Raw genomic sequence first — 26,127 nt, 5'->3', positions numbered from 1 at the left:
TCAGCCACTCCTAATAAGACTCAAGAATTATCACCTACTTCTATGACAGAGTGTGTTTGTGGTATTTGTCTTAATGGATGGGGTTTTTTTTTGTCTTACTCCGTCTGGGAAGATGGCAAGCATTAGGTGCCATGAGCCATTTTTATTTATGTCTGTCCAGGATGTCTGGTTGTTTTTTTGGAAGGATGGCTGGAGAGAAGGAATACTGACATGTGCTGGCATACGTGGACTAGTTTGCTTTATAACATAATTTTCAGTGTAATGGTTAATGGGACTATTTTAATTGTTTTAATGTTTGTTGTGTTGTGAAGTAAAGTTAGCAATTATCCCTTTTATTGTTTGTTTGTTTCTTTAGTCCGTGTTTTCTGGGATAGGTCTTCTAGGGCAGCAGATGGTAAAAAAGAGATTGAGGTAGAAATTAAAGCTTCTTGTTACAACTAACAGTTTTTATGGTTTGTAATAGAGGTTTCATTTCTGTGGTTAAACAGTGTAAACAGTTTTCATTAGCAACTAAATTTAACATAATTTTCAGGAAGATGCAATTTCTGGTAACTGAGGACGATGATTGATATTGATCTAGCAATGAAGGAAGAAACAATTAAAACGCTGAAAGTTAAAATTGGGAGAGAGGGATGAAGATGAAGCTCTCTAATTTGTGGGAAATGAATCAACAGCATGCATGAGTTTGTTTGGAAATGTACAATGTTTTCAAAAATGCTTATGAATAAATTATCCTACAACTGTACTGTGAGGTATCAACAGAGGCCTTGTAATTGGAACATGTGAGCAGAGCAGTCCTGGAAGAGACATATGAGGAAATCCACAGTGGCATCTTGCTTCGTGTAGTGAAATATATATCGATGTTTCAAATCGATAATTTCGGTTCATTTCAGTTCACTGATTCAGGCTGCCCAGAGAAACTGTGGATGCTCCATCCTTGGAGGCTTTCAAGGCAAGGCTGGATGGGGCCCTGGGCAGCCTGAGCTGGTGCCCAATTTAGTGATTTGCAGCCCTGGCAGGAGGGTTAGAAGTAGATGATCTTTGAGGTCCTTCTAACACAAGCCATTCTAGAATTCTGTGATTCTAAGATTTTATGATCATGGTTTGTGGTCCTTTTACCTGACCAAGCTCAGCCTTTTTGTAGGGGCCTGATCTTCAGGTGATGGGTGCTAGCATGTTCTAGAAAATCTATATCCTTTGGACTTTGTTTGCAGCCATCATATTTGAAGTAACAAGTCTTTCATCATCTTTGAATATATTTTCACACTAACAAGAAATATGTCATTTTAAGAAAGGTCGTATAAACTAATGATTTGAATTTTAGCTAAAAGCACCTGTATAATTTTGTAAATTTGTCTCTAGCTCCCGATTCTTTGCTGATTGTTCTGTAAACCACAAGATAACTGAGTCTGTGGTGTTGGAGCAACCCCCAGTGCCTCACTTGGGGAAGTCACTGGGAATTCTTTCCCCAACAACTGTGTGGTGGTACCTTCTTTCTTCCCTGTGTATTGTCAAGGAGTGGACATGTTGGTCAATGGCTGTGTACAACCAAGAGATTTTTCCCTTCTGTTATGCTGATATTAGAGGTTGGCAAGAACTGATTCGGACTTGTGTGAAATTCAGTGTGAGTTGTGACTGTGTGTTGGCTGCTGTAGGGGTGTTAACCATATGCCATGCAGCTCAGCACAGCCCTGCTGTGGCTGCTCACTGGCTTGTCCTTTCTGTTTGGCACTGGAAGTGCCAGAATTTGTTACCAGCAAGGAGGCAGGGGGAGAATGATATCGGCTGGTAGGGATATTGAGGCTCAATGGCAGTGGGAAGGCAGTAGGTGGAAGGGATAAAACTTGAGCCTGCTCCAGCCCTTCACATCAGGACTTCTCCAACCCCTGGAGCTGCAGTGTTTCGTTGTGTAATAATGTCCTAGCAAGGGGAGCACAGTCAATACAGGGGTATTGCCATTTTGCAGTATGCCCATCAGACAGCCATTACTATGCAGAAGTGTGTTCAGTGCTGATGATGCCCTCTGCCTATTTCCCAATAATGCTGAGTAGACCAAAACAAGGATCCTGATCACAGACACGTACCATGACTGGGAGCTCTGCCAGCTGCCAAAAAACAGTTTCATTGATTCAGAGGACTAAATAAAAAAGCTTGCAAAATATGCAGATGTCCTCTCTTGATGCAGATGAAAGAATATTAGGAGGAAATGGGTGCTTGCAATATCTTTGCTTTGGTTTATAGCGTGATAAAATTCTCCAGTGGGGCAAAGAGCTTTTCATAAGGAGGTTATTAGGTAGGTTGCTCCTTCAGCCCACTTCAGAAGAAATTCTAGAGTGTCTTTTTGATATAACAACTCTAGGTGTTCCTAATTATTCTTCCCTTGTCTGATGTAAGTGTCCAGGAAAGGCCCTTTTAGTTCAGGAGGATATATTGAGTAAAAATATGCAAATGAAATTCAGTGGTTTCAAAAACATTTATTGCTACAGCTTTGTCTTCAGTCTTAGCTCCAACTATTTTTCTTTTCTTGCATTTAGTGGTAGTATTATGTTAAAATAAAAAATTAGCTTTGCATTTGTTCTTATCTTTAAGAATTTGTGCCCTGAGGCCATTGCTGTAAGTTCTGTCTTCTCTTTGAGTGCTGCAAAGATATCGATCACTTCAATTCTTTTAAATACATTTCAGTGTGGTGGAAGGATGCCAGTGTTACTCATTCTTTGGTGTGCTTTGCTATTAAAAAGCTTTAGCTTCTTGCTGTGATGGCTTTCTGGGGTCTTTGTCAATTGTTCCATGCTATTGTTTATCAGAATTGCTGTAGTTTGTGAAAAGAAAAGCTTTGGCCATTAGTGGAAGCCAAAAGATCAGACATATTAAATGGTAATGTAACTTCTTGAAATTTGTAGAGAAAAGAATCTGGAAAAATCTTAGAATATAGTTGGAAATTAAGAAAAGCCCTGAAATTTACAGACTATCTGCTATCATAAGAGTTTCATTCTGAGATAATCAGGTCAATGATATGCCATCCTTTCTAGCTAAACAAAGAGGTTATATGAATAAATGGTTGCAGGAAACATCTCTGGCCATTACAGTAATAATAATTATCATAATGCAATTGCAAGGAAGAAATTTTATTGCTACAATTACCTGTAAAGGAGATTTGAAAAAAAATCCTAATAAGAAACAATTTAAGCATAAATGGAAATTGTTGTTTCAGAACTAGATAGAATCAGCCAACAACAATATGCGGTATGGCTTAGTTAACACTTGAAATATATGAAATCTCTAGGAGGTCTCTTTGCAGTAGAGTTTAGGGACGTATTAAAACTGAAGGTAATTGAATAGCAATTAACTTGACTTAATGAACATGCATTCTTGGGAAGACACAAAACAGTTAATGGATCAGCCCATAATGAACCACAATTAGGAACAGACCTGGTTGTGTTGCTGAGCAAGCATCTACAGAATACCCATGCTAGAATAAATAGGAACATTAATTAACTTGAGTTAATAACGTTCATCTCTATGGTTATTCCAACCAACAGAAATTCTGTAGATAATCCAGAACAGCTGTTGACGTTTCATGGCTAAGCAATTAAAGATATTACCTCTATTAACTATGGCACAAGCTTTTGTTAACTACAAAATGGAAAGCAATAAACAGGAGTTTGAGTTACAGGAATTGGAATTCGTGTTATGTTAGTGAACCAGTTGAACTAATGTGGAGAGCCTCTTTCATCAAAACTTGACAACACAGGGAAGCAGTGCAGCTCAGCAGTGCCATGTACAGGCAGTGTCAGGTTATTGTGGAGGTGAATACTTGAATGTGTGGCTCTTGAACAGCGAGTTGCGGGTCTGAATTTATCAGCTGAAAGAAAACTTGATTGCCAAATATCTTCTGTTTGTTCAGAAAATGAAAGGCAGTTTTATGCTGAAATTCCTTGAGTGATTGTAGGAGCAGATAAGACGTTTCTTGGAACTTGAATGTGAATATTTGAACACAGTCCCAAAGATAACAGGAGCCAAAGCATGGAGAGCTTACAAGTTTAAATAACCCCTTCTGAAACATTCATAGTGACCTTATCAAGACGCTAATAATGTACAAAGTCAGTAGCCAGATGAGAACTTAAAAAGCAGATGTATAAATAAGTTGTTTGCATTATCCAACAATTAGATAAATATGTATTTTTCAGTAATTTAGGAATCTCTGCCTTATTCTACCAGGAAATTGTTTAGAAAAAAAAAGATACAATTCAGAAGAAAGACAAATCATTAAAAATTAGCTGCTGTGCATGCAAAACAATTACTTCTAAAGATAGAGCAAAGTGAAGTTCAGTTCATACAGTGAATATGAGAAACCGTTGCAAGATCCCTGTGAAGTTCTGTGCGCCCACTGACCTGAGCTGTTTATTCAACAGGGCTGCCTTTATCCTTCAAAGGACTTTTTAAATAACATATAGTTTCGCTGGGAAAGAAAGGCATGTAATGAAAAGGTGATGAATGAAAGAGCTGAAGGCTCCTATAGGGAAATCTGCTCCACGTGGTGTGGTTTTGTGCAGGGAGCCTCGAGGTCACTGCAGAGCGCTATGGGCTGCATGGCCCCACCAATGGCTGATGCCCAAACATGGGCTCTGAGCTAAACTCTGCAATAATTAATGCATTTCCTTTCACTCACCTACATGTCGTTCAGGGAGCTGTCTCGGAAGAGACAAATTAATGACTATTAAGAATTTTATACCCTGCTATTTTCTCTATGTACCGATGTTACATTCTCTCTCTTCTCCAGAAATACTCTGTCTGATGTTTAATAAGCGAAGCTGTTATTATCTTAAATTATGGAAATTTTCTTACCCTATCATAGCTATTGAGAAGGATTTAAAAAAAAAAAAAAAAAAAAAAGCACCTTTAACAGGACTTTAACAAAGTGACTGCATGATCTTATAGTAGATATGTCAGTGATACACCTGTATTGCAGCACTGTAGAGCTGCAGAGGAATGAAAAGAGGTGACCAATCTGGAACAAAACGAAAATGTTGAGGTCAGAGAAATGCTGAAGGACGGATGGGTTTGAGCCAGAGGCAGATTATATGTGCTTCCCATACCTTTGTTGAAAATTTCAGTACTTCCACTGAAGTACTGGCCCTACAAACATAAGCAAGCTTTGAAAACAGAGGTTGTTAACAAGTTTGCAGCTGAATCTCAGTTTTCTTTTTCTTTTTCTTTTTTTTTTCTTTTTTTTTTTTGCATGACAGAAACACTCCCTGCTCCCTGTGCCTGTATAATTAGTGTTTTAATGTTTGTTTTCCTTCGGCTGCGTCTGCCTGTTTAGATATTCCTTTAGTTCTTTCAGCATTCACATAAATTAAAATTTTATCCAGAATAACTCCTACTATGCTTAAGATATATGAAGGATTTTCAGCTCCCAAGCAGATCTTTTCAAGTTTGTTCTTAAATAAGGTCTTCTGTAAGTTACAAAGACTTCTACTATTAAAGCGAGAAAATTCTGCAAACATTTCATAGTTTAGAAGCTGTTCCACTGAGCAGCAAACTTCACTGAGGAGCATCTTCTCAGGAGCTGTTCCCCTTCCCCACGGTAAGGATATTGTCTGAGGATTTCCTATAACTGTGCCATGTATTGCACTGATTGCCAAGATGGCTGAAGTCTTTAAGGCTTTTTTTTATTTTTTATTTTATTCAAAGAAAATAAGTTGCTTCCCTTTTTTTATAAACCTCATTAGATAATATCCACTGTACTTATTCCTAACTATAACAGTATACTGTGCATTTCTTATTGTGTCAATAAACACAAACTTGAAATAATGAATTAGAATAATAAATTGCAACATTGATATTGATAACACTTCCTCAGTGGTAAGATCACTGACCACTCTTCTGATGGTAACTCTCACTGACAGTCCCATTGAAGAAAGATTTTCCTGGGCACAATGTTTTACCCACATACATAAGGACTTCACAGTGTATCCGACAACTGACAAAGAATAATGTATTCAAAAGCATTTCACCAGTAATCCATCTCAACTCCTTGTTTATTACCTTTGGAACTTTCTAGCAGTTTTGTCAATAAGATATTGCTTCTGGCAGTATTCTATTAATATCCCAAATTTATCATAAGGTTCTAAATTTCCAGCAATGTCCCACTGAGCTATTTAAGCTCCCTGAAATCACATTCTTATCCGTAGCCCAGGAAAAATATATTTTGTCCTATGTCCCTGAGTATTTTCAGATTAAATTTCATGAAGTTACCAAGTATTCCACAACAGCAGTGAAAAGTCTTGTTTAGGATTGAGGTGGATGGAGAGGGGAGGAGATGGCAATGGTGCAGAGCTCCCAGCCTGCTGTTCCTGGAGGTGTTCAAGAACTGTGGAGATATGATACTTAGGGACATGGGTCAGTGGGCAGTATTGGTCAAAAGTGGACAGTTGGACTGGGTGATCTTAGAGGCCTTTTCCAGCCTTGGAGATTCTGTGCTTCTGTGAATCCTCACAGCTGAAATCTCATAGCTTGGAGCAGCGTGGGTTCTGGATGCTCTATGCTCTTAAGGGAAAGAAATTCCGTCTAGAGCACTTTAGGTTCCTAAGCAAATGTGCTTAGCAATTATGTGTCATTACCCCGCAGGTTCTTCTTTTGCAAAGAGGACTCTTATCCTGACAGCAACAAACACCAGCTGCCAAAGTGGCCAAAAAACTGTAAGGGAAACCTGAGTTTCTCTCCAAGCCCTGCCTGGGCCGTGATGGAGAAGCCACAGGATGCCTCTGGCTGCCTCAGAGCCCAGCTCTGCAACTCGTTTCTTTATTTTCTTTGAAAGATTCCCCATGGAACAGAACCAGATGCCAAAGGCCTCTGCCAAACCTCACTGATGCTCACTGGAGAATACATTGCTTTCACATTTACAATGTGGCATGCTGCTCTCTTGCTCATTTTGTCATGCTGGAGGGAGCAGACATCGGTGTCACTGCAAAAATATGCCCAGCAGATCCCTTCCAAAATGCACATGGTCCAGCAGAAGTCCAGAAGTGGTTCATGAGCGAGGAAATCCAGGTCTGAGGCAGTATTTCTTGTGGAAAAAAAATCATTATTTGGATGATTTTAGTGCTGGTAAAATAATAATAATAATTACTATTATAAATTAGCCGCAGTAAGGTTGCATATAGCAGATAAATGAATAAGAATGCAGATTGTGAGTCACCCAATTTGCTCCTGCTGGCGTCACGTTAGAAGAGTGCAGGAAGAGGAATAAACACAAACGTCCCCAAATAAGGAGTATTTCTGTAATGAAATGCCACGCAGAGCTGTGCTGCCTAAAAGCAAAAGGCTGCTGGGAAAAAAAATCACTTTTCTGTCACTTTAAAACTCTCCGTTTCAAAAAGCGTTGGAAAAGGGGGCTGTGTCTGTCTTTGTTGTAGTTTGCAATCAGAGTGGGTGGCAGTTGTATATTTTTGCATGTCATTCTCAGCTATTTTGAGCACATAATACCGCACTCCTGACTTCCAAGAGAATCTCTTGGCATCGGCAGAAGTCCCCCATGACACAGTAAGCCCCACTCGATAAATAATGTGAAATTTTAAAAAGCCTACACATGGGTTCAGCTTATAAAAAAAGGAAAAGATATTTTTTTTTGTCTCGACAAGCAGTAGAACAGTCTTAATATTTTCCAGTGGCTTCACAGCTCAACAAGTATAAACAGCCATAAGGATAATTCTGGTCAGTTATGAGAAGAAGCATCATCCTGCAGGGCAGGGCGCTGCTGGACTGGGCTTGCTGACAGCACATTGCCTATTCCTTCACTCTGTAAACTGTTTTCATTCTTCTGAAGGCTCACATATTAGGTGTGTTAGCAGCTTTGTGTCAGACTGGTGCTAAATATACTGGAGCTGGGAATTTTGGGAGGAGTTAAGTGATGTCGAGTCACTAAACTTCAGCTTAGCAGTGGCTGCACATTGAAGATCTGATCTCATTCTTTGCCTGCTATTGACAAAGATGAGGGACCCTAACTGTACCCATGTGTTTCCCTCTGTGAATAGTTACTGGCTGCCATTTGTTCAAAAAGCAGTAGAAGCAATATACTTACTTCTGCCTCTTTGGGAGATGAGCTTTCATTTCTTTCATTTCTTTGCTGTCCCCAGAGCCTCCCCACTAACAACGTCGTACGCACTGTAGATAAGACTGGAACACAGTTTAAATTATTTCTCACTATATTCTGATAGCGAAAGAGCTAAATCATATATTTTTGTGACAAATACAGCTTTAAAAATTCTGTTCTGGTTCCTTAGTCTTGAAGACAGCTTCTTAACAAGAGGACTATCGATTCTTAACGCAGTGAATTTTATTTTAAAGCAAATTTCTTTTTACCTATCTGTTCAAATAAATTGAATTTGTCCCATACTCTGTCTCTCCCTGAAAATCTGAGACTTGATTAAAAAACAATAATCATGAGGACAATCCCTGAAGTGACTCTACATCAGTATAGTTGGGAACACGTTTTGGAAGTGTATTTTACTTCATATCTGTTTATTGTTTTGCTTGGCAGCCTATTTATTGTCTGTTTTAATCCTATTGCACTGAGCTCTAGGTCCACCCCAGCTATCCAAAGGCTTCCAATATGCCTCTTGGAGGAGCTCCAGAGCAGCTGGCAGGGAGCAATCTGGGTGCTAGAAGGGCTGAATTGCCATTTTCCTTCCCTAAAATGCAGAGGTAGCCTGGGCTAATTATGTTCCAAGTGCAGGGTCATCATTAAGTGCCTAATGTTAACCGAATCCACGCTCAGACGTGATTGTGGCGCGCTGAAAATATTCCTCTCCATCCATACTGTTTTCTCCTGGCTTTTGGAAGCAGCAGAAACAGTAGTTGTGGAGAGTAAATGAAGCAACAGAAAACATGGATTCGCATCATGATTATCCTACCTCCGGATGTTGCCATAGCAGCAAGTACATCGTGCAGGTGCAGTGGTTGTTGAGAAGGTCAGTGCAGGAGGCACCTCCTCCGGGTGTCCTCGCAGCCTGTAAATCAGTCTGCTGAGATGGGGCTGTCAAATGTGCTAATAGATGGGACTGCAGGAACAGCTCCAGCCCTGCTCTGCCTCTCTCTGTATTTCGGGAAGCTAGATGTTGGCTTGGACCTTGGGCAGCGGTTTGGATCCACAGTGTGCTTGTGTGAGCTTTATTTCCTTGAGCAGATCTGATATTGTGCTCTAATTAGTGCCTCTGAGTTGTTTTGGCACATTCACATCGGACAAAAATGACCCAATAATTGGCCTCATTTTCAAGGGCTCACCTCCAGAAACTCTCTGAGAGCTGTTACTTTCTTTTTCACACTCAGACCTTAATCTGCCAGCTTCAGTGCTGGTCAGTGGGAGCTGCTGAATACTGGATTAGTCAGACACTTTACTCCACAGTGTAAGTAGAAACCTCAAGAGAGATTCACTAAAATAAAGAAAGGAGGAGAAAAATATCCTCCTTCTCCCTGGAAGCTTCTTCCAACAATATAAAGACAAGTGAGTTCAGTTGACCCTTGTTACAATTTGAAGGACTGACACTACAAAGGATATTTTGTCCAAGATCTGAATAGTTTAGAAAAAGAAGTGTTGATTCTTTCCTTCATTTGGTGACTGACAGATTATTGTAATTCAGGAGTATTAGACCGTAATGTATAAAGCCTGCTTCTGCAGCCCCTCCAGCTCTGCAGTGAGTTTATGTGCAGATTTTATTATAAGATCACTGCATTATGAGAAGAGCTCTTGTTCCTATGATATTTCTTTTATTCCACTTCTGAGTGAGCACAAATTTCCACAGGATGGGCCTATTCCCTTCTAATTAGCATAATTATGGTAATGAGCTAGACTGAAAAAGAGAATTCAAGGGACGCATTTGGAATATGTGTTGACTTTAAGATGAGAGACGTTGGTATTTGTTGGAGCAAAAAAGCAAAAAATGCTCAAGAGAACAGGTTCATTTTAGAATGGGTCAGTACCAAGGTGCTCCATGGCAGGCAGTGGAGAGCCATGAAAGGCCAGTATGAATTCTCCCTGCTGTGTCATTGCAAAGGGAATTTATTATCCCAGAGAGGAATTTTGCAAGTGATGATTGTGTTGTAGTAACAACACTGGGATTCACAGTCGTTTTCCCAGAAGATCTGCTAATCCTTTTCACTGCAAAAATGTTCTCTCAAATTGAGTGGTTTACTTCATAGAAGTCCTGGTTGGTTTTTTTTTGTGCTACACATCGTCATATTTTGAGTAAACTCACTTGGAGTTCCCTTTGAAAAGAAATACTTCCTGCCCAAAGCAGTTCCAGCAATATGCAGTAAATCCTGAGCTAAGCTTTCTTCAAGCACTGGCTGAATGATTTGTTTAGAAATGGTTCCAGCACAAGTCTGGAGTTCTTTCAGGGGCTGGGATTTAGTCCCTTTGACCAGCTGTAACTTGTTCTTTCTGCTCCTTAAGACTTTTCTTCCACTGAAGTTAATGCATAATTTTTTTTTTTTTTTTAATGACAACTGCACACACCTCTTGAAGAAATCTTCATAATAAATAGCACTGGCTTTGTTGAGCACTTGGTCAGTGTGGAAGGAACTGACAGGGGAGAAAGGTGCTGTGGGACTATGCACATGGCAAGAGGCCATGATGCCACTATCATGTGCAGTGAGGTTGTGTCCCTTGAGCACTCCTGCCCACATTTCTAGCTACCAAGCTTTGTCATCTTTTCCTCCGTAGAATGCTAGGGACAAGCTGGTTGTTGTGACACTGAGCTACATGGATAGGTGGATGCTCTTCTTGTTAATTACATGTTAATCTGTCACATATTCCCCTTCAGATTAAGCTGGAGGCATCTTCTGCCTCTTATTGTGCAGTCGTACAGAGTGACTAACAAAACTAAGAGTTTTCTCTTGGAAAGAAGGGCTCTGAGCTTTGTGTAGGCTTGGTTTGGGCTGAATTTTACATCACTGTAATGGTCTGCAGGCAGTTTTCTCCTTTGTACATGGCATCCTGACTTGTATCAGCAATACAGCAGGAGCAGGCAATTGTCCCCCTGTTTCTCTGCTGCCTACACGAGCCAGTAGGTGAGGTCTCAAAGCAAAGCTTCAGGACAAAGCTGTCACACTCCTTATTTTGGAGGTTAAGACCATGCTGTGTAACCAGCCCTAACTTTCCCTAACTTTCCAGAACTGAGCCCACTGGTGGGTTTTTAGGCTTTCTTGGCTTCTACGGAAAAAGGACTGTGCTGATGAGACTGTGCTAGAGAGTGGTCTCTTTACAGAAATGACTAATTAAGTGAAGAAAATGAGGAGTGATCTTGTTAGAGTCAGTAGGTGTTTGAGGTTGTGAACAACTGACAGCAAAGTGCATCTCTGCAGACCTTCCTTAAGTCTGGGAAAACTGGAAAAAGTAATGTTAATATAGAGGTAGGAGAGCACAGAAATCATCTGAGGAAGGTAAGGTAAAACAGGTCACCTGCATTTGCTGTTTTTTTCCTCCTAACTTCGGATGTATTGAGCTGTGTAATAACTTGCACATATCTGGAAGCGATGCAGAGCGCAGCAATCAATAATACAAGCAACAATAATCAGGTGTTGCAGCCATCTGACATGAGCAGTCTCCAAAGATAATTCTCTCCCACAGGATGTTACCATACATAACTTCAGTTTATTCCCAGTAAAAGAAGCAAATCCTTACCTGCCATGCAGAGACAAACCTTGCTGCAGAAAACTGATACAGGATGGAGGTGCAGGAAAAAGCATGGGATAACTGCTTTTTCACCAAGCAGCCCACAGCACTGACACGCACGGGGCTGGTGGTGGCCAGCAAGCAGCTGGAGCTCATAGTGCTTGCCATCACTGGTGTCCCTAGAAAATCCTTAGGAAAAGAGCAACAGAACAGTAAACAGCACATTTCCCTTCTGTATTCAGAAATACCTGAGGAAGTGCAGAGCAGTGTGAGACTGAATGTAGGGTTTGTAAAGAACATCATGGCACAAAGGCTGCAGCCAGCCCATGCTCTAGGTTAGCTGTGGCATGAGCCCAGCCTTATGTGATAGAGCTACCATGGGGGGCAGACACTTCTGGAAATCCCCCACAGCAGCCCAGATTGGTGCAGCTTGCAGGTATTCACTGCAGTAATTATATATCTCTGGTCAGGTTGGCTGCTTTTTCTTATTCTGCCAACTGAACTTCCCTGCTACCGAATGTACAGTTAAAAACAAAGTAGAAAGTAACCCACAGCTGTTACAAAGGAAAACAAAACAAAAAAGCCAGGCTTTGCCTGTGCATATGGCCCCAGGGCTGACCTCAAGGAAAAGGAGCCTCAGCCTTCAGGTAGCAGCAATGCTGGGCTCTTCCCCTGACACCAGCACTATCCATTGTAATTGGTTGTTAAACTGAGCTGCTTCTCAAGCTAATAAAAAAGAAAGTCCTCCATCATTCAGCAATACCAAAATGACATTTATGTTATTGGGATTTTACCATTGCTGTCCCATTTTAACACGGAGCAGTCGGTGACAGCATATAAATTTTTATGCTTGCCCATTACAAGGCATTGTATAAAAAGAGAGGTGGCTGAGGCAATAAAAGTAATGTGGAAGTTATCTCCCTGCTCTACCAAAAAACTGAATAATTCAAAGCGGGAGGTAATGGAAAGTTCCTGACTCTGTGCCTGCTGTTTTCCAGCAGTTAGCCTGGAAGCTCCCACAAAGCTGGTTTGTGCCTGCACACTGAAGTCATTCATTCTCTGTTGAGGAGTCTGCTAATAAAGAGGGGAGAAACAGAGATTGTCGGACATCAGCGTACCACATAATCAATACCACGTTTTTTTTCTTACTCCCAAGCAACATAGTGGCAGATAAGGATATATACCAATCATGACACAGTGTTTAATAAAAAAATCATGGTCTCTGTCACTCTGGTCAGCTTCCTGCTCTGTTTTATAGGTCAAGGTCCATGAAATTTCATAGCACTAGTGCTATATATATATTCACTGTAGCAGAGTATGACATTTAGTTTCTATTAAACCATATACTATAGGGAGGAGGAAGATGCTTTACCCAAAACAACACGTGCAGGGTGTTCTTTCACGCAATGATTTCTTTCAAATATATCTATATTTTGTTACCTTTGTATTATTCTGCAAGCTGCAGAATATTTTCTAACAGAAGGTAATAAGGTAGTACTATTTAATAATGATTATATTGTTAGAAGTTAGGAATACCTGCTCACTTTAGACTCAGATTACAACCTTTGTGTGGTTTTTTTTGACCGCTGACCCAGAATGTCACAACAAAAAGCTGCCATTTCCAATCAGAAGAGGCATGAACAGAGGGGTAGTGATGGTCAGTGTCAGCGCTGAGCATTGTGTTCTGACCCCAAACCCCATGGAAGGAAGGAGGTAACATCTGGTGAGTGGGGTCAGAATGACAGTGTCAGAGGCTGAGAAAAATAACATGGAGAAGTGCTTTCTTTACTCCAACCCCATGGTTTTGTATTTTTGAGAGCATGCACCTGTATGTACAATATGAATCAAATGTGTTCTTGGAGTTCTGCTTGTTGAGTGTTGTCCCATAGACCTGATGTGTCTTTTTGGATGTATGAGACCAGCTAACTGTGAGTTATATGTCCCATATGTGTGTTTTTTAAATATAAGTAATCCCACTGGGGAATACTTGGAAACAGGAGGTGAAGGGGAGAAAGGAAGAGAAACACTCAAGAAGGAAGTGGAATACTGGATTTGTGTTATGACTGAGAGATGTAGTTGTGATCCTCTGAACTTGGTGGTTTACCGCAGCCTCAGTGGTGACTTGACAAGTGCCATCAGTCCAAGTTACTGGTGGAGTATTGCTTTACATCAGCTCAGCAGTGAACCCTGGGAATAGTCAGGATTGGTAGCTGCAGAGGTGGTCATTCCTGCAGCTAGATGTGACACCTACCTATGTGACACTGCAGCGTGAAAGCCTTCAGGCCTTGTAATCTCACTGAAATGTCTATTTGGGGGAAGACTTTTTAGATTTTTTTTAGCAGAGCAAAACACGTGAGGGTCTGCAGATAGCAGTAATAATTCCTGCTCACTCAAATCGCAAAGCATACCACTATCAAAATTTAATCTTGGCTCTTTGGCGCATAATCATATTTCACTCATTTTCTTCATACTTTTGCTTGAGATAAATGAACCCCCTTCTGTGCCATCACCAACCCAGAATTCATAAGCCAGTATTTTACAGCTGGAGCAGGAAATGTAGCAACTGGCACTTTACAACCCATCTCTTATTCCCCCCCCCTCCAGCAATCAATAGCATTTTCAGCGTATGTCTCCATTTAAAGTTTGCTTACACCTTTCGTTTCAAAATGATGTGACAGCAGTCAGTCCATCAGCCAGCACTCCTGAACCCTTTGTTCATGAGTCATCATGTTATGAGAAAAGTGATCATTGCTTTGGCAGGGAACACCCTCTGGACTGACACTTGTGGGAACAGGGGAATCCCTGGTGAGTGACCAGCACCCCTGCTGAGCCATGCTGTGTCTTTGTGGTGGATGTTTATCAGTGTTCAAGAGACATTTGGATAATGTTCTTAATAATATGATTTAACTTTTGCTTAGTTCTGAAGTGGTCGGGCAGTTGGACTTGATCTTTGTAGGCCCCAGCTGAACTCCTCTCCCTTTCCCTCTCCCTCTTCATCTCCCTTTCCCTCTCCCTCTCCCTCTCCCCTCCCCTTACCTTTCTTCTTTGCATTTGAAGTGCTTTTGATTATACATCTATCTTTTGCAGTTCCCCACAAACATCATTGCTTAAACATACAACTTTCTATACAACTGCATCCTAAATGAATGTAAATCCCACATCTTATTAAAAGTTGTGACTTTCTCTCACAAGCTAAAAGAGAAATATTTTTAGTTGGGCCCCATTCTACTCATGAGCCATATACCTGTCTTATTGAATAAAAACTGTATGAAAAACTCATACAAAATTTTGACGTATATTTTTTTTTGCTATTATGGTTTGTCAGATGTTTTATTACATTTTGGACAAACATAACTAAACAATTTCAAAAGAAAATGAAGTATTTGTAGTCATCTGCTGGAGACCTGCAGCCAACTCTTTGCCCCATTTGTCAAGAAGATCCCTTCCCATCACAGCATAGGAAGCAATAGGGAGAGTGGGAGAGGGCTGGTAATCCAAATGTGAAATCCGGATGAGGAGAGAGAGATGCATGTTACATCAGTCACTTCAGACCTGACCTCTGGAACTTTGCAATAGTTATTTGAGTGCAGGAGACTGACTCAGAAGACCCAAATATTTGGATATGGAGGTTCAGACTTCTGGGATATGCTCAGGCTGTACAAGGAGCACTGGGAAGGCTCCAACCCCAAGCTGGTCATCTTGGGAAAGAAAAGTCAGGATTTAGCCCATGGCAGAAAAGCAGTCCATTGGGAAGGTATTCCTCTTGTATATATAGTTGCTTCTCCAAGAGCACATATTTGTAGAAATGTATGTTTTGATTGAGCTGTGTATTGTTTTTACAGTGTTGAAAGCACAAGGAAGATGTGAGACTTTAAACTAACCAACGCATCCTTTTGTCATGAGCCCTAAGGAAACCATACCAAAGAGTCTGTTTTTTGCAGAGATTTCCCCAAATATGGAGGTGCATGTTCCATACCCCATTTATTGCAGTACTCCTACATAGCCAAAACTTACTTTATCAGTTCAGTGAAAGTAATCACAGATAATCTGTATGGAGTTGAGTTAAATTAATCACGTGTTCTTTATATGGATTTGTCATGAATGAGAAGGTAGATGAATTTACAGACACACAGTGAATATTGCAGTGAATAGTTTCCTGTTAACGCAGAGCATCGCTGCGTCTCTTTGAGTGGAGATGACTGGCTTAAAAGAGCATCTTTCATCTTTGTAAATGGTTTACTGGGGGGCATTGCAAATTGCTCTGAATGGATTTTTTTTCACAGAAGCAGGGCTAAAAGGATAACATGAATAACTGCATTCTCTAGTGCCTCCCAGTGTTTTGCATGTTCTCCTCAATAGGAAACAGAAATCAGTTATTGGCAGCCTGATGGATTTAGTAATTGTAACTAATGGGGATGTTTTGTTTTGTATGTGTTCTAGGATGGAATGGGGAACCTGAGAATCACAGATAAGGGTCTGAAGTTGGAAGGAGATTCAGAATTCTTGAAACCTCTCTACGCCAAAGAAATCCGGTCAAGACCAGTAAGTTGTTCTGAAAGGAATAATCACGTTTCTGCAGCCTGAACTGTAAGAAACCTTGAAGTGGCAGAGTGGTATCATTACTGGATAAATTACTTCCGCCATTCTATACAAACATAATTTGGGGAGAGAGACAGGGTGCCTCTCTTGGGTACTCTGTCAAGGTACAGCATCTTCTGGGTGGCTGCAAGGTTGCTGCCTGTGGATTTAGTTGATGTAAGACACAGTTAAAATTCTCCAAGGACCTCTGAGATTTCACGTGGTCTTTGTGTCTCCCTTCAGGATAAATGATAAGCAGCCCCCAGCTGAAAGACCTAATGTTTCTGAAGTGTAGGGATAGCAGGCAGTCGTGAATTCCACCTCACATTTGACTAGTTGAACCTCTTCTGCAGAGAGGAGTAAGCTGATACCTTAGCAGAAGGGCCTGATCTGTTAGCTGGTGCAGTACACTCATACTATGTGCTCAGTCCTATTTCATGTTGTGCTTTAAAATTATGTGTGCTTAAAATTCAGCACTGCTCGGTGAGACTGCTTGACAAAAGTGGCAAGGATGTTAACAACTGAAAATGAGGTAGAATCCAAGTGTGATTGAAATAGCATTTTCATGGTAGCATTTCACTGACTGTCAATGCCTTTTCTTGTTTTTAATGCAATCCTGTTTGTCCTGAGTAGCTGTAAAATAACTGAAAAGATTACATATCCATTCCAGAATCCTTGTAAGAAGATGTCATCTAGCTTGTTTCCTGATCTGAAGTGTTGAGTCAGATACCAACCTTCCATTCTGATAACAATGGCAGATAGCTAATTAAATAAAGTTAACAGCCTTTTATCTCAGCATTTCAGTGGTCTTGTAGAAATTGGAATTTGTAGCATAATCAACGTAACATCCAATACAATATCCGATTTAATTATTGAAGGTTGTAACCTCTGTAAGATGGCTAGGAATTGATTTCAACAAGCATAATCATTTAGGAAGAAAAGTTAATGAGAAAATGTTCATATCTATAAATGTTTTCATTCCTGAATTAAAAGAGAACCATAAAACCTTATGTGTCATACATTTTGTAGTGTAAAGTGTGTGGAAAACGTGCAGCACTTAGTCTGGTAAATAGACTGAAGAATTACTACATACATTTCTTTTCCTTCAGTTAGATTGCTGAAAATAGTACTTGATTACTGAAAGAACTAAGAACCCTTTCTTGCTACAGGGAGTTTACTGTTTAAATGTACCATTATACTGATTTACATTTTAATAAGGTGGGGGGACAGAAGGTGTCTCCTTCTTGAGATAATGAAACAAGTTTCCTCACCACTGACAGCTTAATGAATGCAAGAAATAGAAAACATAAGGTAAGACCTCTGTGTGTGCTCCTTGCTTTATCCATCCTCCAGGATTAGTCTTCTTTTTGCAGTTGGGCAGGAAAGCCAGGAAGAGCTGATCTACAGCCAAGCAAGTCAGAGCCTCTCTGCTCACTTCGGTCGATGAATCCTGAAGGCTGTGTTAACTATTTACTTGCATAAACCACGTGTGTAGTTTCTGGCTTCTTAGCAGAGTTAAACTGGAGAGGCCTGTGCTGAATTTCAGGTTGCTCATAGTAATGCTGGAATTATTAATGAACTGGGAATCACAGGAACAATCCTGTTGATTTCAATCAACTTAGGCTTTGTTGTGCTGTGTGTGAACTTGGCCTCTTGTAAGCAAATCAAAGGGCTGCATTCAAAGAATGACGCTTACAGATTATTTAAAAACATTATTGATTACCTGAAGCAATATTTGTTTAAAGCGTATTAGTGTGAGCCATTATTCTGTTGGAAGGAAGCATTAAAGCAGTTCCTCAGCTTGATGAGTACTGCTAAAGTAAGTGCCAAACTCAGCATTGATACAGATGAATATCCATTCTAATTCCATAGTAATCTTCCCTGGGTTTTAGGAAATGCATAACGTGGCTTTAAACGTGCACAGTGGAAGAGAAACAATATTACAAATCACAGTAAAGAATATCCAAGAAATAAGCTGACATGCAGTGTTTTCTGTGTGCTTGAACAACCTAAGAGTTATGCACAGTAATAGATTATGATTTTATTTAAAGCTCAAAAGGCTTTTGGACACTGCTTATTTTGAATAATTATCAGAATAATTATTCTGATTATTGTTCTGTGCAGTAGATGGAGGGGCCCAGTGAGCACCATGGTGCTGCATGGAAGTGCAGGAAGGAGTCATGCTTTGTGACTCATGTTGGTAAGAGCCTGAATTTGTCACTGGTGCCTCTCCTGCATTTCTAAGTCCCAGGGATGCTCTCCAGGGAGCTGGGCATTCAGGCTTAAAGATAGTTTTGGCTTTCCACTTCAAATGGATTTCTTTTTCAAATTAATTTAGCAGGAAGGGAAGACTGAGGTTTAGGCAGGAAGAAAAGCCCTGAAGTATCATCCCAAAAGACTGTGGCTATTTGGGAACCTCTGCTTTCTGTGATTTGTGCAGTAGGTGCTGTCCCCCTTGATCCCCTTCTGGGGTACGTGGTTGCTTTTAGCTGCACTCCTTTTTGGAAGATAACACATTACAAATGAAAGTACAACCAGGAAGAATGAATTTGTGGGACTGTGGCATGCAATTTATGGTACTAACAGAGGTATGCTTTTGGCCTACCCTTCAAAGATATTAGCAGAAGATTGTGCTGAAGTCATTCAGCCCCATGTGAGAGATACAGCCAATAAAACCACAAACCTGAACTGACTTCTAAAAGCTGCTTCCAGCATTTCCTGCTGCATCACCACCACCTCCTGTCTCAGCAGTGACCTTCCAGGCTCACTCACCTTTTCCCTTACCTATTCAAGAATGACCCCCAAATACTTCTTTCTTAATGTAGGAAGAGTCTCTGCTCCTGTTGTTTCCCGTGCCCTGGCTCAGTAACACTTGGTTTGTAATTCTTCCTGGATTAGGACCCATTTGTAAATGTGAGAGACTGCAAATAAATGTAACCTTGTTATTGCATGAGCCTCAGTTTTATCTGGAGAGTGATGAATAGCAAGTGGTGGTAGCTGTGTTTGCACCCTTATAGTCTTGTTTTAGAGAAATGAGATAGATGCATTCATTTCTCCTGGAGCGATCAGAGCATCTTAAACTCCCAGCTGAACATATTGCAAACTAAACGGTGTTTTCCATGCCACTTGCATGGAACATGAGCATCTTGCTGTCTTTAATTAGGAAGTTAACTGGACCATGAAGTATTGCCTGTGTAAATAAAAGTGATTTGTACTTAGTCAAGAAGGTGCATTAGGAATCCTCACATTTCTTTACTAGCACATAAATTATGGAGATTATGAAAAATTGGACAGGTCATCTATAAACCCATCTGTAGCTCAGCTGCACTGTCAATCTCAAAATGTAGCTGTCTTTCTAACTGTTGTAATTTATTGTGGACTATCGTGTGAACCATCTGCTTGCTTATAAATCAGACAAACTTTGACTGAAAGTTGCACGTAGCAGCACAAATTGTTAATTTTATGTGCTGGAAAGCAATGTCAACAGTTTGGTGGTCTGCAGTCTTCATTGCCTTCGTCTGAATTGAACTCTCAACATGGAAATTTTCCTGCCTCTGTTAGAAGAGCTGCTAATGAGCAGACTCCTTGAAGTGGAGATTTAGCTTTTTTTAGAGCAATTGTGTTGTTTGAAGCTTGCCACTTTGAGGACTTTCAGGTCTGTGAGTAATTTATAAGGGGCGAGACAGAGAGCAGGCTGTGTGTGTTTTGCATTCCGGTAACAACAGACATAAAGTCATATGCTGAGATTATACTGTAAAATCAAGCAAATTACTTCCTCAGAAACTCTGTGACAACCAATAAGTTGACAATCTCAGCTTTAGGAGTCTGAGAAGGGCATTGCTATGATAGAATTAGGCACTTTGGTCCTTTCAGTGTTCATTCCGAGTGCACCAATAGGAAAAATAAACTTCAGTTTGCAAACATTTACACCCAGGCTTCAGTTTTCTTAGCCTGGGGCAAAGTACAGTGCCTACTGATGTCTTCTTTTCTTTGGGTGATGCCAGAAGTCCCAGGCACGCTCACTGTGGGTCACACCTTGGGATCACGTCTCTGAGAACTGAGTGCTTGCATGTAGCATCTGAAGCCAAAGGAAATATCTGGTGCCAGCAGTGAGAGGTCCGGCCTGTCACAGCTCTTGGCTGGGATTCTGCAAGGGCATCTGCTTGGCCTAAAAATTTCACAGTTGTGAATTAGGGCTGATAACTGCTATTCCCTTTACTGGTGTTTAGTAAGTTCTCATCAGCATAAAAGCTAGACTGGTGAGTACATCAAATATGCTTGTCTGTGCTTTTCATTTTCCCCAGCCAGTATTTGAATGATAGAAATTTTGAAGGAAGCTTTTAAGGCTGATAAATAATTATTTTGCCAATGCACTTGTCTCACTACATTCAAATCTGGAAGAAGAGTGGTATAAATTTAAAGCACGGAAGCAGCTCTGTAATGCAGGTATTTTTTCTGTATTATTTGCTCTGCAGGTCTACCTGCCCCAAAGCTAAAAATATGCACAAAAAAACAATAAACCATGTATTTGGGCTTTACAATGACATGTGCCCTCTCTGGGGGTATACCTGCCTCACAGCCAGAAGTACATATTTATATACAGTGCAACATACTAATTTGGATTAAAAAGCAACATTCACCCATGAGGTGAGGCAGTGCAGATGGCAAGATAATTGCAGCCCTGTAAGAAGATCAAACTGTGTGGTAGAAATCTTGCTTTCTGCAAAGGCTCAGGTAGATAGCATGAAAGAAGGTTGCTATTTTTTGAGGAAGGGGATAGAAGCATGCCGTTTCTTCTCCTTTGCCAGAGTTTATGGAAAATAAGAGGGTATTGAATTAGTTCCTGATGATTTGGTCCAGCAGAGTGCTTAAGGATTTCAGTGCACTCACTGAAACCATCACAGGGTGGAAATGAAGTTTGTCTCACTGTGTGGCTATCACTTAGCAGCCCCTGCACACTGCATCCCTGGCATCATCCATCCTGGTGTTTGCTATTCCCTCAGCGACCAACCTTTCAGAGATGAGAACAGTCTCATGCACGTGATGATAGAATGAGCCCATGGGGATGATGGTCCCAGGGACAGTTCAGTTGCTCTTGTGGCTTTAGGGATGGTGGCACCGTTTCAGGTAGGCAAAACTCACACTATCCGATGTCAGCTTCTGAAGCGGCATGCTTCCTTTAATTACATCTTCAAAGCTTTCTGTTTCTCTCAGTTGATTTTTGGCAGCGGATGCTAAAACATTTTTTTAAAGCCTTGGTAGTTAAAAAAAAAAAGATGATGCTGCAAATGATGGCGCAGCCAACAAAAGGAAGCTATACGACCCTGCCTGGGCACCCCTTATTCTCCCTGTTTATTCCCCGTGGCAATGCTCCAAATACCTTGTTGTTAGAACGTGTGCCAGTATGATTTGGGAACAAATGCCTTTGTTCAAGACTCAAGCCTGAATCTTGCTTGCCCATCCACAGAAGTTTAGATTCATTAAGGTTGGAGAAGACCTCTCGGATCACCAAGTCCCACCACCCCCATCATTCCCACTGAACCACATCCCTCAGTGCCATATCTCCACATTTCTCGAACACCTCCAGGGACAGTGACCTCACCACCTCCCTGGGCATCACCACCTCCCTGGGCAGCTTGTGCCACTGCATCACTGCTCTTTCTGAGAAGAAATGTTTCCTAACATCCAACCTCAACCTCCTCTTGTGCAACGTGAGGCCATTCCCTCTTGTCCTGTCAGCAGGAGCAAGGGAGGGTTCTTCTTTCAGGGCCAAAGCAGTAAAAATAAACAGGAGCAGCTGAGCAAGTTAGAAAAGGCATCACTTTGGCAGAAGCACCCTCACCTGATGCACTGTTGCCATCACCACCTGAAGCAGGTTTGACTCTGTATGGCAGTAGGCTGCGAGCATCCAGTGGGATTTATAAACCTGATATGCTTTCCTCTTAATAAATTTCATTCTCAAGCAATAAAATCCAGAGATCCTACTTCAGGTTGAACTTTGGTTGCCCCAGAGCTCTGGGGGCAGTTACTGTGATATTTTCAGTGTGCTAAAAAGGTGGAAGTTTAAGCAAATTTTACAGCAACTGTGAAAACATTTCCCTAGCTTCACAGTAATATTGGCCAGAAGTTTCTTAGCTTTGAATTTAGAAGGAAATTTTGCAGGCTGGCAGAAGGAGTACTTCCAATCACACCAGAATTACGTCTTGCTTTGTGTGTTTCCCGTCGTTTGTCTAACGAGCTGCTGTTCTGTGCTGCACACTGAGAGCACAACGTGCAGCTGAGCATCCCGCCGGCTGCCAAATGTCTTTGAGTAGCCCACAGAAGAAAGAGAGGGGAAGCTCTGAAGTAAACTAAGTTTTTGAAGTAGCTCTACAACTTCTGTTTCAAAGCAGAGATCTCATGGAGGCTGCCCGTGGCATTTTGAAAAGGATTTCATTAAATGTTTCTAACGTGTCATAAGCTCTTTTAAATGGAAGGGTAATGGCTCATAACATTTGTAAGCTTTTTAATTTCATGCAATATGAGCAGTGTAATCAACACCTATTAAAGTCAATCAGCTGTGCCAAGTGGGCTACCTACCTTGGCTTTTGTCTCTATTTTCACCATGGGCATACCTCTAAACTAACCATGGGCACAGTGCTTTTGTACCTTCTGGTCCTAACTTCAGCGGGGATTTTGTGTCTAGAAGCACAGATGCTACTTGCAGAAGTATCTGTGCTCACAGACAGGATAAGCACTTGCAGTCTGTGGTTTTTGTCTCCTAGGTGGGCAGTTTGGGCCATGCAGTTGTTGGAGCCCCGAAGCCAAACACAGAGAGTGAGAATTTCCCGAATAATCTCTGAGTTTGAGTGACTTTTTTTTCCTTCGATAGGTGAAATTTCTCCGCTTGAGTTGGTTGTATCAAATGTGGGGAGATTTCAGATCGTGTTTGTTTTGCTGTTCTGATCTGATTCCTTTCCCCTTTTCATTTCAGACATTTGCAGCTGAACTCAGTGGTCATAAAAACAAGCGATGTGCACCACAGCTCAAAGTGAGCTGCGAGGTTAAGGCTGGATGCTCTGTGCTCTCAGAGCTTTTGCATTGCATTTTTACCACGATCCCAGAGCATTTCAGCTCTGAAGAGTTTGACAGCAGGACTGAGTTGTGTTAGGGCTGTATACCCACAGAAATATTGCAAATCAGCTAATGCTGTGTTTTTAGCTGAGTCGTGATCCTTGAGACAAGAGTGCAGGCGCTAGAACCTAGGGGGGAATGAGCATTTGATTTAGTTTATTCCTCCACAAGGAAAAGGAAAAGACATGGACTTATTGATTTTAAAGTTGAAAGAAAAAATGGCTGAGCTGAATGAATTTGGCAGGCAGTTTCTTCCTGTCCTCCAACATGCACAACAGTTTCGGCATCTATTATTCCAGCTTAGGTTCAGCACCTCCAACTTGTGTGCTACCGCTGTGAATGAGCTTGGAAGGTTGTATGAAGCTCATTTTTCTTAATTAGCCATTTATTATGGAGTTTCATTATTCCTACAGGCATGCATACCTGTAGGAGCTGTACACCATCCTTATTTTTCTGTGTTTAATATTAAATAAATTAAAAAAAAAAAAAAAAGATTGGGGTTGAACGTGAAATACATCGGTCTCCCCTACTGATCTGGTGTTTTGTTGCCTCCTGTTCTTACTGAACAGACATTACTGTTAATGGAGAAGCTACGCTGGTATTTGACTACAAGCAACCTGAGCCAACCCATGGGATTGGAGGCATTTGTACAGTAGCCTTGAATTTTCAATCCAAAACATGATACAAATTTCATCTTAACCAGCAATAGGTGGAGAAGGAAGTAAGCTTTCCAAAGCACCTGAAATTGCTCAGGGGAAGGGGTGCAGTTACGTACTGCTGCATTTCTCTCTCTCATGGGCAAAAGCTTTGAGTGTAAGGATTTCCAGTGTCTAGACATCGCTGCTGACAGTCAGGATCCTGGCTGCTTTGAAAATCCCGAAGTATATAAACAACTTCTTAATACTGAAAAGTCAAAAAGGAATAAAACTTCATACAGCATAGATAGAAGATAGAGACAGAATGATTCAGGAAGCGCTAAAAGGCAAATAGTGAGATCCAATTGTAAAGAAACAGTGAGATGTTTTCTGATGTTTCTAGGAACCCTCAATAGCAGAGATTCATGTCCTCTTACCACAGGACAGCAAACACTTCTGCAAATCTTCTGCTGTCAGAACTATTTCAGAAGCAAAGTTATGTATTTCATAAGGCAAGTGTTACTTGACAAGACAAGCTGTGCTGTCGTTAGCAAGTGCAGGCACACACAACAGGTTTTACAGACAGTTCAGTTGGCTGCTCTTTGATTTGCAACAGGAAGCAAAAATCAGACCTTCCAGGTTTCGTTTACCAGCTCCTTTGCTGGTAATAAGAGTTTCTCTGATTATTCTGCTTCTAGATGACAGATGTTGGATTTGGAGAAGGAGCTCAGGGTAAAACAAGAACAACGCTGAATTTGCTCCTGTTCTTTTAGGACAAATTGGTTGAGGCTCTTGGGAAAACTGAATTGTATCTTTTGAAAGTAAAAGTGAGATTTCTTTGGCTGCTAACATCTTCCTGGTTGGAACATCTCTATTTTCAATCTTTATTTGTCTGGGGCTGTGCCTGCCCGCCTGCTCCCCTGAACCAACGTCTTTCTGCAAGGGACAATCCCATGCTGGTGTTAGTGGCACACCGTTGGGGTGCAGGATGCTAATACATATGTGATAAAAGAGGCTTTATATCTAGTCACAGAGACAGGCATTCTGGTACGTCATTGAATTCTTGATTTGATCTTCAGTCTAACCAGATATTTAATTATATGCACTCTTTATAGATATTGATTACTTTATTGATGCTGGTGTGGCTATTCACATGCAGAAAGGTTTTTTCCTGGATCATGCCCTGTGATTTCTACAGATTCTGCATGTATGTGGCAGTGAAGCCACTGGTGGGAGTCCATTCTGCCTGACGCTGTGCAAACAGAAAGGCAGCCCCTCCCAAAGGGCTTTGTGCTGCCAATAGGTAGAGTGGGACAGGCGATAGGGATGAGGGTGAATGAAGTGGCTTGCTCACGTGCTCCTACAGGAGTTGTGTGATGAGCCCTGTCTCCATGTGCACGTTCATTTTAATGGATCACATGCCTCAAGTGTGAGAGCTGGCAGATATTTCTGATATGGTTAAACAGTGTAATTGGAGGTGAGGTGTCATGCAGCTTTGCATTTGTTTCTCTGCTGGAGCTATGAGAGCAACTAGCATACTAGCAAGGGAAGCTGAGCAAGGGAAGGGAATGAATGGAATACAGCAGCATTTCCCTTCAAGATGCTGAGATGCTGGCATGGAAACTTCAGTAACTTAAGGATGAAGATGTCCTCCTTTGGAAAGTTCTTTGTTATGGTCTATAAGGGAAGGTTTTATTTAAAGTTTATTCCAAGTGATGCAATGCAAAATTGGATTTGTAAGTCTCTGTTCATGAAAGTGATGAGTAAATGTATGCCAGGATTTGTGTAGTGTCAATATTGGACACTTTTCTATATTCTTCATCAGTAGTCCACAACAATGCAAAGGAAATAGCTTTTATGACTTAGGCTCTTCTTTCCTACTACAGCCTGATACGGTGTTTCTAGTTCATTTTCTTGCAGAGCAAAACATGATACCTTTCCACTCTTTCCCTTGACTTAGGCAAGGGATGAATTTGTCATGGGGCATTTAGGGAAAAAAGGCAGTTAATGCACGAGTTCTGCTTCTGTGCTGAGAAACCAACAGCAGCTGCCAGAAAAGTGCCCATGACACCATGAATGGGTGGTGACTGCTTTAGAGGGAAGCATGCTGTTCACCAAATCATCCAT

At 41.1% G+C, this 26,127-nt stretch overlaps 1 protein-coding gene across 10 annotated transcripts in view; it reads left to right on the top strand.

The window, feature by feature from the left end:
- The window catches only part of SGCD (sarcoglycan delta), a 317,210-nt gene that overhangs the window by 223,552 nt on the left and 67,531 nt on the right, over positions 1-26,127 (top strand). For all 10 annotated transcript variants that reach the window (XM_090151014.1, XM_090151008.1, XM_090151009.1 and 7 more), the window contains one exon: positions 16,115-16,216. In XM_090151014.1, the coding sequence (XP_090007140.1) occupies positions 16,115-16,216 (102 nt within the window). The remainder of the gene's footprint in view (positions 1-16,114; positions 16,217-26,127) is intronic.

Source organism: Phasianus colchicus, chromosome 15 (assembly GCF_987193195.1).
Source record: "Phasianus colchicus chromosome 15, bPhaCol1.hap1.1, whole genome shotgun sequence".
In the NCBI taxonomy this organism is placed as follows: domain Eukaryota; kingdom Metazoa; phylum Chordata; class Aves; order Galliformes; family Phasianidae; genus Phasianus; species Phasianus colchicus.
The sequence above is the reverse complement of the archived record's forward strand: the minus strand, read 5'-3'. Positions and strand labels throughout refer to the sequence as shown.